Source organism: Stegodyphus dumicola, chromosome 7, assembly GCF_044657685.1.
Source record: "Stegodyphus dumicola isolate Sdum_Otavi_A_Nest chromosome 7, ASM4465768v1".
Classification (NCBI taxonomy): Eukaryota; Metazoa; Arthropoda; class Arachnida; order Araneae; family Eresidae; genus Stegodyphus; species Stegodyphus dumicola.
In genome coordinates this window covers 74301335-74317819 of record NC_140774.1, presented here as the reverse complement: position 1 = coordinate 74317819, position 16485 = coordinate 74301335, and the positions used below count along the sequence as shown (strand labels likewise).

Here is a 16485-nt window from a genome sequence, read left to right as displayed (position 1 = left end):
CGTTTGTAATCCTATAATTTCTACATTTTTTAGTTTTTTTATTACTTTCTGAAACTTTATCGATAATTTCTTCGATTAGGTAATTTTAATATAAAGATATTAGACTGTAATCTTAAATTCTAAGATGGCGGACGGAGAAACTTAAAAATTACTATTGCTCATGTAAATCCTTGACAGCGAAATTGTTGCTGTAAATCTCAAATAGCTAAAGTTCGACAATTTTTTCACTATTTAAACCTATGCCGCTCCACTAATTTTACTTACTTATCCCCCCCCCCACACACACACCACCGCAATAAAATAACTAAACTAGTTAAAATATCTCTTTTTAATACCTTGATGGGATTTTTCTCTTTTCCGTTTCGATAAAATAGCATCCAATAGAAATAAATGTTAAATAGATTTTTCATTTACTTAAGTCAACTAGAAATAAAGACCCATCATTTATCAGAGATGTTATAAAAGCATTGTTGTATACTGCGTTAAATTAACCATTTAAAAACTCATTTTATTATGAACAACATTTTTCTGCAGCTGATGATTTCTACTATGAGTATCATAAATAAAGTAGTTTCAAATACCTTAATAACAAACCAATAGCAAAATTTTACACTTCTTGTGTATGCCATCGTTTGCATCAATATTAATATCCAACAGTTTTGTAGTAATGTAAAGACTCAAAACGTCCATTAATTCCCTTCTTTTTTTATTTTTTATTAAATTGCAATACGTATTTCCTTTAATATTTGGTATTTTTAATACTTTTTTTATGTTTAGAATGCAGGAAAAAGTGGGCGAAGCTTTCAGAATTGGAAATACTTTTCATTTGGGATTTTATATAACTGAAATATAAGGATCTAGTTTTTTTTTTTAACTGACTAGTTACTTTTACTTCCTTGTACGAAGTAAAGAAAGTATCGTTATTCAAGGAGAGAAGCGAAATATTTACATTAATTCTTATATTTTTAAATATTTTAATTTTTAAAAATGTTTATGTTGAGAAGAGAATCATACTGGATATGAAAAAATATAAATCTGATTGCAGTGTAATTCCTCAAAGGAATTAACTATTAAAAAGTTTTAAAAATTAATATACGTGAAAATTAAAATATAATAAATGTATACAATCTCAACACTTTTATTTTATGCATACATTTCACGTATTCGCTCTTGCATAACATCTGTAAATCCATGGGATTAGAAGAGTTGTCTTCAGAAGAGGAAACAGAACTGTATTCAATACACATTGTATACCTACATACCCATTTAATACCTTGATGGATGCAAACGAACGAAAAGCCCCATTGGGACCGTTACTCGCTCGTGACAGAGAAAATTTGTGTGTGAAAATGACTTTAGGTAATTGTGTTAAAGAATGATGCAATATTTCGTTTTTCTTCTTAAAAAGCGTGAATCTACTGTTGACAGCCCATAAAGCTAAATGTTATTACTCTGGAATAACGTTTAAACCCACCCCGAAGAAAATTTTAGATTTAAAAGCTTTGTCTCCCCGTGGCTTTCCTCCCCTCTCCTTTTGAAATAATGTTTGAATTCATATACGATAATTTTCAACACTTCGGATTTATCATAATCCCTTTACTCATGAAACTTAACTGCATATCAAGCTGGTAACCTAATATTTGATTAAATAACTTCATGACCCATATTCTGGTAAGGGGCATTTACTTTGGGAGGAGGGATATTAAAAGAACTTTCAGAATAAAACCCCTGCAGAACATCCAATGGTGCCGCATTAGATGAGAACGCGCATGCCTTTGGGACTATCCCGGGACGCAGGAAAACGGTAACTCTCGCGCCTGTGACGTCTTTGCGCGAGAAGACTCGAATAAGAGCGAGAAGAACCAATCAACCGCTAGTCTGAATTCTCGTGTTAAAATTCAAGGTCAGGATGAAATCTGTTCCCCGTCGGATTAGTTGAGGATAAACTCGTAGGAATCTCTTGAAGTCTCTGTCTGGCATTTTGTGATTTACTTTCTGGATGCAAAAAATCAGTTTTGTGGGTGCAGTAAGTTAAGATAAAGTTCAGCACGCCTCTAAAATCAATACTAACGGTTTGTCCTGTAAATGTGTAGACTGTTGCTTACAGAATCGATGAAGGGAAGATTCCACTGTGATTTAAAGAAAATATTTTCTGATAATTTTCACCATGCCACATTACCTTGTAATGAATAAACAATGCCCATTTTCATTCAGAAAATAGAGCTATTGTTAAGGGAGAATGAAAGCGCTGCACAGAGTTTTACAGATACAACAAAACCAAAACATTTTGAAACCTAAGTAAATCCATGATGCTGTAATAGTTAAAATGTGATTCCCTCCAATTGTTCCGTGTCATTTTTCTTTAGAGCTCTAGACATACCATCACTGTTGTTTATGCAGTTGTAAGTGGTAAAATTATTGTTGAAGCATATATAATTTATATATATATATATATATATATTGTTATATTAAATGTGCTTATGCCAGTTCCATTACGTCCAGTGTTAATGTTTGCATAGTTTAGTGCTTAACTGAAGTGTTATAGAGTAACAATCAGCATTTTGCTCAACCAAATATATAGGTGTATTATTGTTGCAAAGGCCTCAGTAGATGCAACGAAATTTGTGTTGTAGAATTAAAATTGTGACTGAACAATCAGTTGAATTTTGCTAAAAAGAATAATGAATAATAAACAATTAAATTATACTGCTATTTATTTTCTTCCTCCTGTAAAGTTTTGACGTCCACTGTTACACTAGTTACAGACCAGTCATGGGAAATGGGATGAATAAAGTAAGTATACTGGTATTTAGTATATTCTGTGCAGTAATAATTAATATTTAAAATAAAACTGAGCTAAATTCATTGTATTAAAAAAAGTAAAAATCATTTTGTTAATTTAAAAATTAAAAAGTCCTGAACATATACTTTTCAAATTATTTAGTTTCTTTAATTTAAGTATATTCTTTTCGTGAAGTATATAATAATCAGATAGTGTATTTTTGCTGGAGAGGATCAAGAGAAGTTTATTAAATAAAGATATTTTTCATCTTGAACATAATCTATTAATTTTGTATAACAGAATCTGTATTATTTCATATTAGCATAAATATTTCATGAAATTGTCTAGGAATGAATGGATCATATTTTTAATATCAGGGCATGGTATTGAAAGGAGCTATATTTATCAAAATGCTGATTCTGTAATTTTTTTACATCCTTAATTTCAAAACAGTAAATAAAATAAGTGGTTTTTGGAACATAAACTAGGCTTTCTCATTCAGAGTCATAGCTAGGGTTTTCAGCGCCCAGGGACAACTGAAGATTTCACGTCCCCTATTGCTTGCCAAGGATGGAAAACATTTAATTCTAAAATGCCGTAACATCAGTTTGGCGCCCCTTGGATTCTGCGCCCAGGGACAGATGCCCCCCTCTAGCTACACCCCTGTTCTCATTTTATTCTTATCATTTCTTATTATAAAGTGTTCTGTTTATTAATTGTAAAATAATGTCTTAATTTTTTTATTATTATGCCAAAATATGAATATCTTTCCGTATATTTATTTGTGTTTTTTAATTGTTCAGGTTTTGAAATAAATATTATGGTATTTTGAATTTGTATTATTCAAACAGTTGTAAGAAGTTGAGAAACATTTTGTGAAATTTGTTGGCTGGAGATATTTTTCTTGCAGTTTCATTCCTAATTAACTTTATCAATAAATTTCCATATTATAAAATAGCCATAGAACATGAAAGTAATTATAGATTTGAAAATGTGCAAAGGTTAAATTAAAATGAAATATTTAACCTGTTCAGGTTTATTATATTCCCTCTTGTAATATCCCATTGGGGAAATTTATACAGTGATTTCCTCCTTCCTTAAATGCAATTACAAACAAGTTTGCTGATGATTTATATATTTTTCTGGAAGCTTTATGTGATAATTTTAAATAAAATCAGATATTAAAGTGTAGATGACTATTTAAAGAATCTGGGAAGGAAAGTTAGATCGTGACTGCTTACATTTTAAATACTAACTTTTTTATAACTACTATTCAAAATGAGTTATAGCTAAAAATACCTATAACATACTTTAGTATACTAATTTAAGCAGCTCAAAGCTTTAGACTTACGTTTCTATGTTCATGATATGTAAAGTCTTGAAGTTTAATTATATATAAAGTCTTGAAATATTTTTATTATTGATGATGAAAATTGTTAGTTTACTCTGTTAGTTATGGAATATCCTGGAGTAAGCCTGAGTATTCACAATAAACTGTATTTTTTATTACATTTAAAACCTATTTATTTCTATGTATATAATTATTCAGTTTGTCCCCCAGATGTGATAGTGTCTACTTACTCTGACTGCCGTACCAGAGAGCCTTGGTTCGAATCAGATTGCCCTCCTGAAAGTATGAAATTATCCCTTCTAGAGAGCCCTTGGTTTGTAGCTTTCAGCAATGTAAAAAAAAAAAAAAAAAAAAAAAAAAGTGATGTTAAACTTACTAAAATAGTAAAAGTATAAGATTGTAAAAACTCAACTACTATAGCTGTTAAAATTAAATCACAGTTAAATTGAAAAGAAATCAGTTAATATTTTATTTATTTAATTCAAATAACTTACTTAATATTTTATTTATTTAACTTATATTTATTATTAACTATTGGTAACTATAAAAATATTTGTAAAAAACTATAATTTGAATATTATGTTTTTTAATTAATTAAAAATTTTATTAAAAAATATTGTTTTCTTTCACAGTCATATTTTTTATCTGAGTGAATACTTTGCAATAGATTCAGATCATTTATTAAAATGTCGTGAAGTTTCTCACATGAATTGGTCAAATTATATTTTATGCTTAATACATATTTTAAAGTTTTAATGTTCAACTGCATTTTTTCAATTGTCCATATTTTATTGATACTAGAAAAAACATGTTCTATTGCTGCATTTGTTCCTGGAAGGTTGAGCACATGTTCTACAATTTTCAAAATATTTTTATAAGGAATATTATTTTGTTTAAAATGAAGGAATAACTCCGTCCATTTTTTTGGTCTGTTTCCACATTTGCAGACAACGAGCATTTAATTTTTTCTTCAGTAACATATATATTTTAAAATGACACCTCATCAAAAAGATCATTTTCGCAAATATTATTTTTCGGAAAATTACTAATATATTAAAAAGATTTTTCCACATATTCCCATTAAATCTCCTTTTTTAATGTCACCCAATGAAAATTTTTAATATCCTCGAATTGAATTGTCTGTTCTTGAAGATATTCCAAGCAGTTATTATAAAAATTTCAGACTTCTTTTGGAAAATCAGGTCATTTAATGGCACCTTGTTCTTCCAACCTAGTGATGTCCTTTCGAATAACTAAAGGAACGTAATCGTTATCAATTCTTTCTCACAATTTTGTTTTTAAATTATTGATTTCATTTGACACTTCCGTAATTGAAATTTTGTCCCCTTCAATAATTTGCATCTTCATTCTTGCACAGCATTGTGAAATAATATAGCTTGGTTGTGGACGAACTGATGCCAAATTTGTGATGTGTCATTTTCAATAAAGAGCTGCAATATTCTTGGACATTTATCTTGTGATAAAAAGTATGATTTTAATGGTTTGTATATTTTAAAAATATTTCCTATAGCTGCTAAAAGAGCTAGCCATCGTGTTTTCCTGTAACCAATAATTCTTTCACATTTGATTTCTGCGTTTTCACAAAAATTCTTCAAACTGTCAACATGCACAATGTATATATATAAAAACACGAATGAAATTTTGCAGTGATATTTTCAAGATCCACTGGAAGTAAGTCAGATGCTGTTTTAATAGTACTGTGTAGAATGTGCGCTGCACAACCTACCCCAATAATTTATTGCTTCAAATGTTCGTTAAGTTTCGTAAAAACGTTATTGATGCCTCATCTAGCTTTTCTGCCAAAATTTGCATGTTATCCTCACAATAGGCAATAATTTTATTGTTCAAATTATTATTTTTTAAAACAGTACTTATTGGATCAAAAATTATTTGTGAAGTTTCACCCGGCAATGAAACAAAATCTAATATTCTAATTTTAATTCCTGTTTCTGGATCAAAAAGTCTAACAGTTGTGGGAAATAATATTAAATCTTTGTGGTTGGAAGCATCATAATATATGGATATAAATGTGCATTTATATAATTCTTTCTGCAATTGTGAAAACGAATATAGTGAAAAAGCATTACAAATAATTGCTTTGGTTTTTGTCCTTGCACATGCAAATTTTTTGTCGTACAATGTTTTAATCATTTGCGACATACAATCAATTGAGTTAAAACTTTGATTGTGGTTTATGGTGTGGAAAGCAAAAAGCTCTTCAACTAATGCTGTTCCTCCGTTAACAATACATATTCCTTGACGAGACGTAATGTTAATGATCAAACACCACCGAGTAAATCTAACTCATTACATCACCTAATTTATCATAGTTTACTCTGCATGCATTTTATGTGTTTTTTTATTTATGCATTTTTTATTTCTTTATATTTACTATAATAAATAACAAATAATAGGTAATATATTTTTGCAGTACATTTAAAATAAGAAATGCAGATGGTTTCTAAAAAGTGGGACATATTTAAAAATCTGCGGGATAGTCTTCCAAAAAAGCGAGATGTATGGTCACTTTATATTAAAGGTCACAAATGTAGTTAAAAATTTTCTTAGTTTTCTAATGATTTGAAAGTAACTTTTGACTGTTTTCTGTTCCACACTTTCCTTTAAGACAAATACTATTTTTTCTGAACAAATCACACAATAGAAATCCATTCATCTCCTGTCTATGTGACCTTTATGAAGTAGCAGTAAAATGCAGGTAAAGATTTTTTTGAGGCACCATAAAGAATATTTAAAATTTCATACAAATAACACTGTTATTGCTTTGTAAAGGCTAGTTTTTATTTTGTCTTTTTAATCTGTTACTCTTTTATTATTATTGCTGTAACACTTTTTTTTTTAATCTATATATCATTTTTCACTGAATTATTTTGTGATATTTCTTAATAAATTTCCCAAATATGTTTTGTTTTGTACGTAAGAAAATAGAAAATACCCATGTTCCTGTACTCTTAATGAAATGTAATTTGTAATGGATATAAAATAAAAATTGTGGATTTAATTCTTATTACATATTAAAAAATAATACTTATTATATCGCATTAATAAAATGAATTATAAAGTATTCATTTATCTTTACATAATTCTGCAATTGTCAATTTACTAATTTTGCGTGGTTAAAAAATAAAGTAACATTTTTCTATTCTACATATCTGCAGTTGATGATAATTTATCTCTCTTTCAGGTTCTTCCTGGTCTTTATGTTGGCAACTTCAGGGATGCAAAAGACCAGGAACAGCTCCGAGCCAATAATATCACCCATATAATATCCATCCATGATAATGCAAAAAAAGTTCATGATGTGAGTATTTCAGTCTAGGTGATCATAATATGTATTTTGTAGTATTTAATTTATTTGCATTTTGGTCACCTGTGTTTGTTGTCTTAAAGTATCTTTTTTTCTTTATATATATATATTGTGAAATTTACTGTTAAATGTTTATTAATATAATTATAGCAGAAGTCATCCTGAGACTAAAATTTTCAAGATTTGCTCTTCTTATTGTATATCTTTAAACATCAATATGTAAGACTGATGCAGTTTTGATTAAATTACATGAACAGATACTAATTAAAATTTTAAAATGGGAAATAAGTTTTTTTTTTTTTTTTTAAATTTTATAATAAATTTGTGATTTGGTATCATATCATTATACAGTTCAATACTAAGATCTATATGATTTTAAATTGAGTCAAATGCAATGTTTGTAATGCCTTGAATAAATTATTATTATACATAAAATAAGACCTATTGCTTAAGTCTACTAGTTGTTTTTATTTTAATATTTTTAACTACACATCATCAGTTAAAAAATTTAGTATTTGTGCAAAAAAATAAAATTGTAAAATAGTAACTTGGAAATACTTCATAATTTGTACAAAGTAATTTTTTTTTTTTTTTAAATCTTCTAGTTTGCATGGAAAAGTTCTAAATTGCACCTATAGTTTTTAAGATCTAATGCAAAAGAAATAATGAAAAATAGTTCTATTGGATAGCAAAGCCATGTGTTTGTTAAAGTGAACTCAAATAAAATGAATATTAAAGCAAGTAGTTTACTGTGAATATTAAAGCGAGTAGCATTATGAGTTTTTTCTCCATCTCCAGTACTGATATCATGAATCATCTGTGTCATTAGACTTGAAGTTGTAGAAACACAATGATGACAAATTAATCATTCTTACCTGATCAGAATCATGCAGAAATGTAAAAACATAATGCTAAAGCCAATCATAATATTAAAATTTACAAACTGAAAATGTGCCATTAAGAAAAAATTAATTAATTTTGGAATGACCAAATTTAAAGCGTTTATTATAAAAAGTTACTATTTTTTTTAAAGAAAGGAAAGACAGCGAAATTAAATAAAAGAATTAAGGGACTATCAGAAATTAAGGATTTTCATTTAGATATTTTTTTTTTTTTTTTTTTCTACAGATTTATATATCAAACTTCTCAGGTGATAAATGGTGCTGAAGAAGTATTTTGTTGTCTAAAACATCACATCACATTTTTTTCTGTGTTCTTCAAAGGTGCTTTATTTTCAGTATATTGCCCATTTAGTTCAATGATTGTTTGCTTTCTTTTAATGAGCTTTGTTATTCTTCATTCACAAAAGAACCTAGCTTTATCAACGAAAAGTTGAGGGAGTTGCTTATTTATGGCCTCTTCCAAATTGAATGTTATACCACAAAAGAAATTTTAAAGAGAGCCAGACAGGTGAAAATGAGGGCACAAGATCAGGTGATTATGATTCACATGGCAACACTTTTCATCCAAACTCCAGTAATTTTTGTCACATGATCAAATTTGTGTGTGTTCTCGTTTCCAGTACAGTTAATGAGCTCTGAAAGAGTCTTAATCACAAAAATTATTGGAGTTTGGATGAAAAGTGTTGCCATGTGTATCGTACTAGCCTGATCTTGTGCCCTCAAATTTTCGCTATCTTCAAAATTTCTTTCGTGATATAACATTCAATTCAGATGAGGCTGTAAATCAGCACCTTGTTCAGCTTTCTGCTGATAAAAAATATACTATTGACTGATCATTGTTCTTTATACAAAGGAAAGATCTTTGAAAAACATAGAAAAAGTGAGTCATGACTTTTGATGCGAATAGATGTGAATCAAGATTTATTGAAGCATAATTATATATGTACTGAAATTATTCAAATGTAAAGAAGAGAGGCAGCAAATGGCTTGTTCTGCACAGAAGCATGAGAAAAGTTCATAAATTTTGATACTAATATTAAATTAAGAATAACAACGTTGTATTCCATTTTGTTTCTTGGTCGGTTAATAATTTTGAGTTGCAGAATTGTCATTGCTTTTAAATAAAAGATTTCAGTGTCACTTTTGCTGTTATATAAATATAATGCATCATTAGCATTATGCAAGAAGCTTAGGACATAGATTAATTTTAAAATGATGTCGCTGAGAAACATTTAGTACAAGCATATCATGAATTTTAAGATAGAAAGGAGAAATAATGAATCAAAAAGGAGACTTAAGAGGCTATTATAAATTTTAAAATGCATGCACACACATAACTCATTTCTTAACATTGAAATTGAAATGTTGAGATAGAAACGCCGTAATATTATATAAATGAGAAAAATTGTACATATAGCTAAGACATACAAGTGATGTCTAATTTCAATCAGTGACATAAGGAAGAGGCTTAAATGGTATTAAAAGTATGATTTTATGTAATGTGTCAAGTTCACTGAATGTGTTACTTATAGTCATCTGCTACAAACAAAGAGGGACATGGAAGTTAGACTCGTGTTGGTGACTAGACCAGGCAAATGTTACCAGTCTTATCTTCTTTGTAGCTTTTAATGTCCAGTGAACTTTCCTAAGGTATCCATTGAAGCATGAAAAATCTGAAGTTTCTACTTATTACACAAGTTTTTCATCTTTTTAAATTTTTCATGACTTCAAGGATACCCTGAATAAAAACAGATGAAAAAAAAGTGCATAGGTTTTTCTTAAAGTAGGGAAATTTCTGAATAACAGCTTTTATAAGTTTGGTGATACTCAAAAGCTGAGTTTTATAAGAATTTCAATAACTTAGTTGCACTCCTTATCATTAAATCAACATAAATTTCCTGTTTCAGGATAAAGAATATCTATGCATCCAAGCTGCAGATACTCCAGGTCAGAATCTTACTCAATTTTTTTCACGATGCAATGACTTCATCCATAGAGCTCGTTCTTCGGGGGGAGGGGTGCTGATACATTGGTATGTCTTATTGATACATTGATATACTTATATTATAAATTAACTTTATTTCTTGTAATTTATTACTTTGAGAAAAACTTTATCTTAAAATTCCTGTAAGCATTGTAAGTGATATACTTTCTTGATAATTTTTTTAATAAGTAAACAATAGATTTTTTTTAGTTAAAATATAAAAGCCATTAACACTTTTACAGATAAGAAGTTCAAAAATAGATTTAGGTGGAGAGTCTAAAAAATCTTATGTAATATCTCTGGAATAATTTAGATACAAATCATAATTTAAAAAATATTATTAATATTTTTTAATAGTTAACATTTTTCAATATAAAAATTGTGGAGTATAAGGATTATTTAAAAGCATATGTTCTTTTGGTGTATAAATTATACTTTTAGTGTGTGGCATGTATTCATTATTAAGCATCAGATTTATTTTTAGTCTGGCCGGTGTGTCCCGAAGTGTCACAATAGCAGCAGCTTACCTAATGTCTGTTACATCACTGTCGTGCAAAGATTCTCTAAAAGTGTTACGAGGAGCCAGGAGCATAGCCAATCCCAATTGTGGATTTCAAAAGCAATTGCACCAATTTGAGTTTCGGAGATTAACTGAGGTACATATATTATAATAATTTCAAGTTAACTAATATCTCATAAAATTGTTCAAATTAAAGACAAAATGTAAAATGTATTATAATTTTAATTTTTAGGATGTTTTTATTTCTGCAAATATGTAATGTTTTATATATTATTGATAGTCTACAAAATGTTCAATTAGTTATATGTTAGATTCCTGTGTTTTAAGCATGTCGGAAAATTATGGTGTATTAGATTTTAGTTAATAGTTTAGTAATGTATGATATTGGCTGAGCAGTAGATAAAACACTGTAGCTTTCCTAAAAGTATTGTCTTCTGTGAAATTCACAAATTACCTCAAATATATTAAATAAAACCTTTCTTTTATTTTTTTAGCACATGTTTTACCTCATCTCTCTCATTTTTGGCCATTCAAGTTATGTCATTAGTAATGTCTTGAACACTAATTCTTTTATTCACTTAGCCTTTTAACCCACTGCTTATCTATGATTTCCATAGATAACATTATGATTTCTACAGACAACATGAAAATAATAAAATTTACTCATCTTGTGATTTTCACGCGTTTGCAGTTTTTCTCATTATTTAAAAATGCATCTTGTTTTTTCCCCATTTTCTACAGTTGTTAGACTTGAATTATGTTTTGATCAAGAAATGGAATTAATGTTGCCTAAACTTTCAGACTTGCATAGATATATGGGGTATACCTGGAAGACCTAGTTTTCTTTACCCCTTAAGATTAAAAGCTCATCATTTTGCAAACAACATACCTCATAATCCCATAAAAAATAGCCTTGCAGACAATGTGCTGTTTTTTGGTCCAAAACAAAACTGCAACTCACAAGCAAATTAGCAAAGAAACTTGGAATTTGATGCAAAGAATGTAAAGCAGGACTTTGCCTGGAATCTTGTTTTAAAATTTACCACATACACTTAATTTTTAGTGTAATTCGTATAAATATTGATTATTCTCATTACTACTGCCTTGGTAGTTTCTGCTAAACTTCCTTAGCCTGACCTGCCACATGTGATATAGCATTATTGTGAAAGAGAAACCATTCTCATGAAACAGTTCTCCCCCCCCCCGAATGCTCTGTGAAAAGCATTTCTCCATCAACAGACAGTTCTTTAGAATCTAGCGTTAAGAGAGAGAGAGAGAGAGAGAAAGAAAGAACTTCTTTGAGGAATCAGATCTCATCATAAAGCAAATTGTAATTTAACCAAGATTTATTTTCAGGATTTTTGTCTCTATATGATTATTCTTAAAATTTATTTTCATTAAAGCTTATTTTTCAGCATAAAATATATATTTAAAAAATATTGGTTACAAAAATATGCTACATAATTTAAGTCTTAAATACATGTAGATATGAAATATGTAGTAAAAAATGTATGCAATTTTTGAAGCAATTTTGGTAAAAAATTGCATACATTTTTTTAAAATTTTTAACATTAAAAGTTTGAAGGGTTAAAGAAGTTGATTATTCAGAAGCTTCTCACTTTTCCTATCAATAGATAGCACTAAAAGCTTTATTTCCTTCTTAATTTGTTTAGAATATTTTGGAAGATTTTTCACTAACATGTTATACAGGGGCCCCAACATTGGTGGCATATGGTATTCACACTTAAGCGTGTGTTTGTTCTTATCTCATTTTGGGAAAAGATAACTATCAATCGTTCCAAACTTCAATCAGCATGTTTGGCTTATACAAAGTGCACCCATTTATTAACTGGACAATTTCTTATCAATAAGAAAAAAGATTACTGTCCTTCACAAACTTATCTCCTTCAAAATAATTGCCAGAGGAGTATAATTTTTCCAATGTTTCATCAAAACACTGTTTTAGGTAATGGAACTAGTCATTCACAAAATATGCCTAATATTTTATATCCAAAACATTTTCAGATTGCTATCCTTTCATGATCATCTTAATCTTTAGAAAAAGGGAAAAAATTAACTGGCAATGAATTGAGAGAATATGGTGGGTGAATTGCAATTGAATGTTTAGCAAGATATTGTTGTGCAGACTTGCTATATGGATCATGTCTTTTTTTTTTTTTTTGCTGTTTTGTCAAAATCCAAGGCACAAATCAAGCACAAACTTTCCTAACTTTCAGATTTTTAATTTAAGTTAACTTACAGCTTTCTTTGTTTATGCCAAGCACGTCAGAAAGTTGCTCAGTTGTTATGCATCTATCAGCTCTTACAAAAAAAAAAAAAAAAAAAAATTATCCACATTTTTCTCATTCTTTGAAACTGAAGGGCACTCTATCTTTAGTTCATCTTTCAACACTTTCATGCCTGAAATGACTTATTCTATTTCCCGTTGATAGCTGTATATCATAATAAAAAATAACTCCACACACATTACACAGTTTAAATACCTTTATTTTCCATAGCGACACTCACGTGCTAGGTTCCACCTTACAGCGTAACACATGAATCGCAACTTCGAATGTACCACAAAATCAAGTTTTTCACAGAATACATTTCAATGCCAATTCCGGTAGCCAACATTCCGCTCTGGCGCCAAGCATTTCTCAGCTAATACAAAACACTCCCGGCGTTGAAATTCACAATTTCAAAACTATTATTTAAATAAATGTAAATATAAAGGCACTACAATAAATTACTTCACAATAACAAATCACAATATTGAAAAATATACATTCAAATTATTACAACAAATACCAGTTTATAATAGAAATAAACCATCATTCTACAGGAAGTATACATATATCTCGAACACTTCGTTTCAGCAAATGCTGATTAGGCAATCTTACAGTTACTACTCTTATTTTGTTATCCCTACCATGAAGAACCTCAGCTATTCTCCCCACTAACCATTTGGTCGAAGGCAAATTTTCATCTTTTATTAATACAAGAGTTCCCAACTGAACGTCATCCTTTAAAAATTTCCACTTGTGACGTTCTTGTAAATTATTAAGATAATCACGTTTCCATAATTTCCAAATTTTTTGTGTATACTTAGTGATTCTTTGCCATTTAGAAAGTCTGTTCTCATTTATGTTGGATAAATCTGGCTCAGCTAGAGTTGTGATAGGTCTACCAACCAAAAAGTGACCTGGGGTTAAAGTTTCAAAATTATTGTAATCAGCTGAAATTGGAGTAAGAGGTCTTGAGTTCAATACTCCTTCAATTTCAGTTAAAACAGTTAAAAATTCTTCTAAAGTTAAACACTGATTACCAATAACTCTCTTCAAATGACTCTTAAATGATTTAACCCCGGCCTCCCAAATTCCGCCGAAATTTGGCGACTTTAGAGGAATAAATTTCCACTCTACACCTTCAGTGGTATAAAAACTCGCTAAATTCTCATCTGGACACTCAACCAATTTTTGCAATTTTTTGAGTTCTACACTAGTAAGTACCAATAAAGGTTTTAGAATTATCACTCATTATTCTAGTACATTTTCCCCTTCTAGAGAAAAAACGTTTTAAGCTTGAAATAAAAGATTGGCTAGTTTGGTCTGTCACAAAGTCTAATTGTATGGCTTTTGTACTCATACATACATATACTACGACATAAATTTTGTTCAAAACTCCCTTACGTTGATTCTTAAATTTTATTGCAAATGGGCCGCAGAAATCAACACCAGTTATGTTAAATGGGTATGATGGTGTGACACGCTCTTTGAGCAACTCAGCCATTATTTGTTGAACTGTGGTGGGTTTGTTCTTAAAACATGTCACATATCTGTAGATGATCTTTCTACAATTATTTCTGCCATTGAATGGCCAGAACCTTTGTCTTACCTGATGTAACAGTGATTGTGATCCTTAATGGAAGTACTTCAAATGAAAATGCTCTAAAATAATAGAAGTTAAACGATGTTTACTAGGTAAAACTATAGGGTGTTTACTATTAGCGGGTAGGTCCGAATAGGACAATCGTCCACCCACTCTAATTAGCCCCATGTTATCAAGAAACACATTCAGTAATGCTAATTTACTTTTGAGGTTTACACGCTTACCTCTTTTCAATTGATTCATTTCCTCACGAAACTCACTTTTTTGGGCCTCTAATAAAATATACACCTCAGCATTCTTTATCTCTTCTAAAGTAAGTACTCCGTACTTCCTTACCTGAGGGTTCTTAAGATTATGGATAAACCTGAAAATGAAACTTACAATACGAATAAGTTTAGTATAATTAGAAGACAAATTAAGAACATCATTTAAGAGGTTTGGTTCATTACATGCAATTAAAACTAACTTAGAATCGTTATGCAGTTCATTGTCCTTTTTAAGTTCATTTGGACACACTTCTTCAACTACCTCAAATGATAAGTCCTGACGAGGAATCTCTGAGCGTGTTAGAAAGTCACAGCATGACCACTATTTGGAACAGTTCACAAGAAAGTCAATTTGAACACCATGCGTCATAACATCTGCTGGGTTCTCTTTTGTTGAACAATAGAACCACTCTGTTGGCTGTGTTAACTTCCTAATCTCGTTAACTCTGTTGGCGATGAAAGATTTCCATTTGGTACTGGTACCTTTAACCTCTTCGCGACGGGCGAATCATATATGCATTTCGTACGGACGCATGTGAGGCCCGGGCGGTTCACCTGTGCACTCCTGGAGAACTGGCCAAGTGAACGGGCAGTGCAGATATGCATTTTAAGCTGAAACAATTTTTAATAGCCACTAGATGGCACTCTGTGTCCATTACATTTAAACTGAACGTAGTTTTAGTATTCTGACCTTCAGATTGTTTATATTCTGGCTGTTTTTGGTATTTTGCTTGTCAGCTGTGGCTGGGGAGGGGGGAAATCGTAATGTAAACAAACGCAGCTCGGCTCTTTAAATCGCTGAATGAAAACATTCTCGTATCTGATTTATATCCAATTCCTTTTTTATTCTATTTTTTTCCTCTACTTTGTACGGTCTTTTAGGGTTACTGTGCGGAGTTTTTTTACGTTTTGCATTGCCTTCAGATATATTTCCGTTCCTTCTTTTTTTATTTAGGAAAGCCTCACCTCCAGTCTATTATGACGGGAAGGAGGCGCTATTTATCAGAGGAAGAATACCCTAGTATGGTTAGTGAACCATTTACTAACGCAAATGAGAGTACCGATTCATTTTCTAAGGAGTTAAAAAGTGATACTTTTTCTAAGAGTTACAAGGTGATACTTCTCTGTGCTTCGAAATTTACCACGCTCGTTTTCATTTTAAATTTTGTTACTTCTTACTGTAAATAGTCTTTATTGTGTTCTTTTTAATAATTTTAAACTTTATTGATGGATTTTATCAATTAAAACTTTAGAATAATTTGAATAGCTCTTCCGAAAAGTATTATGGAAGATAAGCAATTTTTTAAGTATATTTCCATGTAAAATAAAGAAATAAATGTTTTAAGGGCTAATTTTAACATATATAAGAGCTCAAGTAATAATCTAAAATGATACCAAAAATTACGATGCTAGAAGCGAAACTTTTGTTTTTCTGATTTTTGT

The 16485-nt window shown here is 29.9% G+C and overlaps 1 protein-coding gene across 3 annotated transcripts in view; it reads left to right on the top strand.

Annotated features, from left to right (window-relative positions):
- The window catches only part of LOC118205417 (dual specificity protein phosphatase 22-like), a 288792-nt gene that overhangs the window by 256054 nt on the left and 16253 nt on the right, over positions 1-16485 (top strand). For 2 of the 3 annotated variants that reach the window (XM_085820462.1, XM_085820461.1), the window contains exons 3-5: positions 7357-7473; positions 10289-10413; positions 10850-11021. In XM_085820462.1, the coding sequence (XP_085676588.1) occupies positions 7357-7473; positions 10289-10413; positions 10850-11021 (414 nt within the window). Of the gene's footprint in view, positions 1-1857; positions 2794-7356; positions 7474-10288; positions 10414-10849; positions 11022-16485 lie in introns of those variants that run through there. The other variant, XM_035377705.2, reaches the window with a different exon arrangement.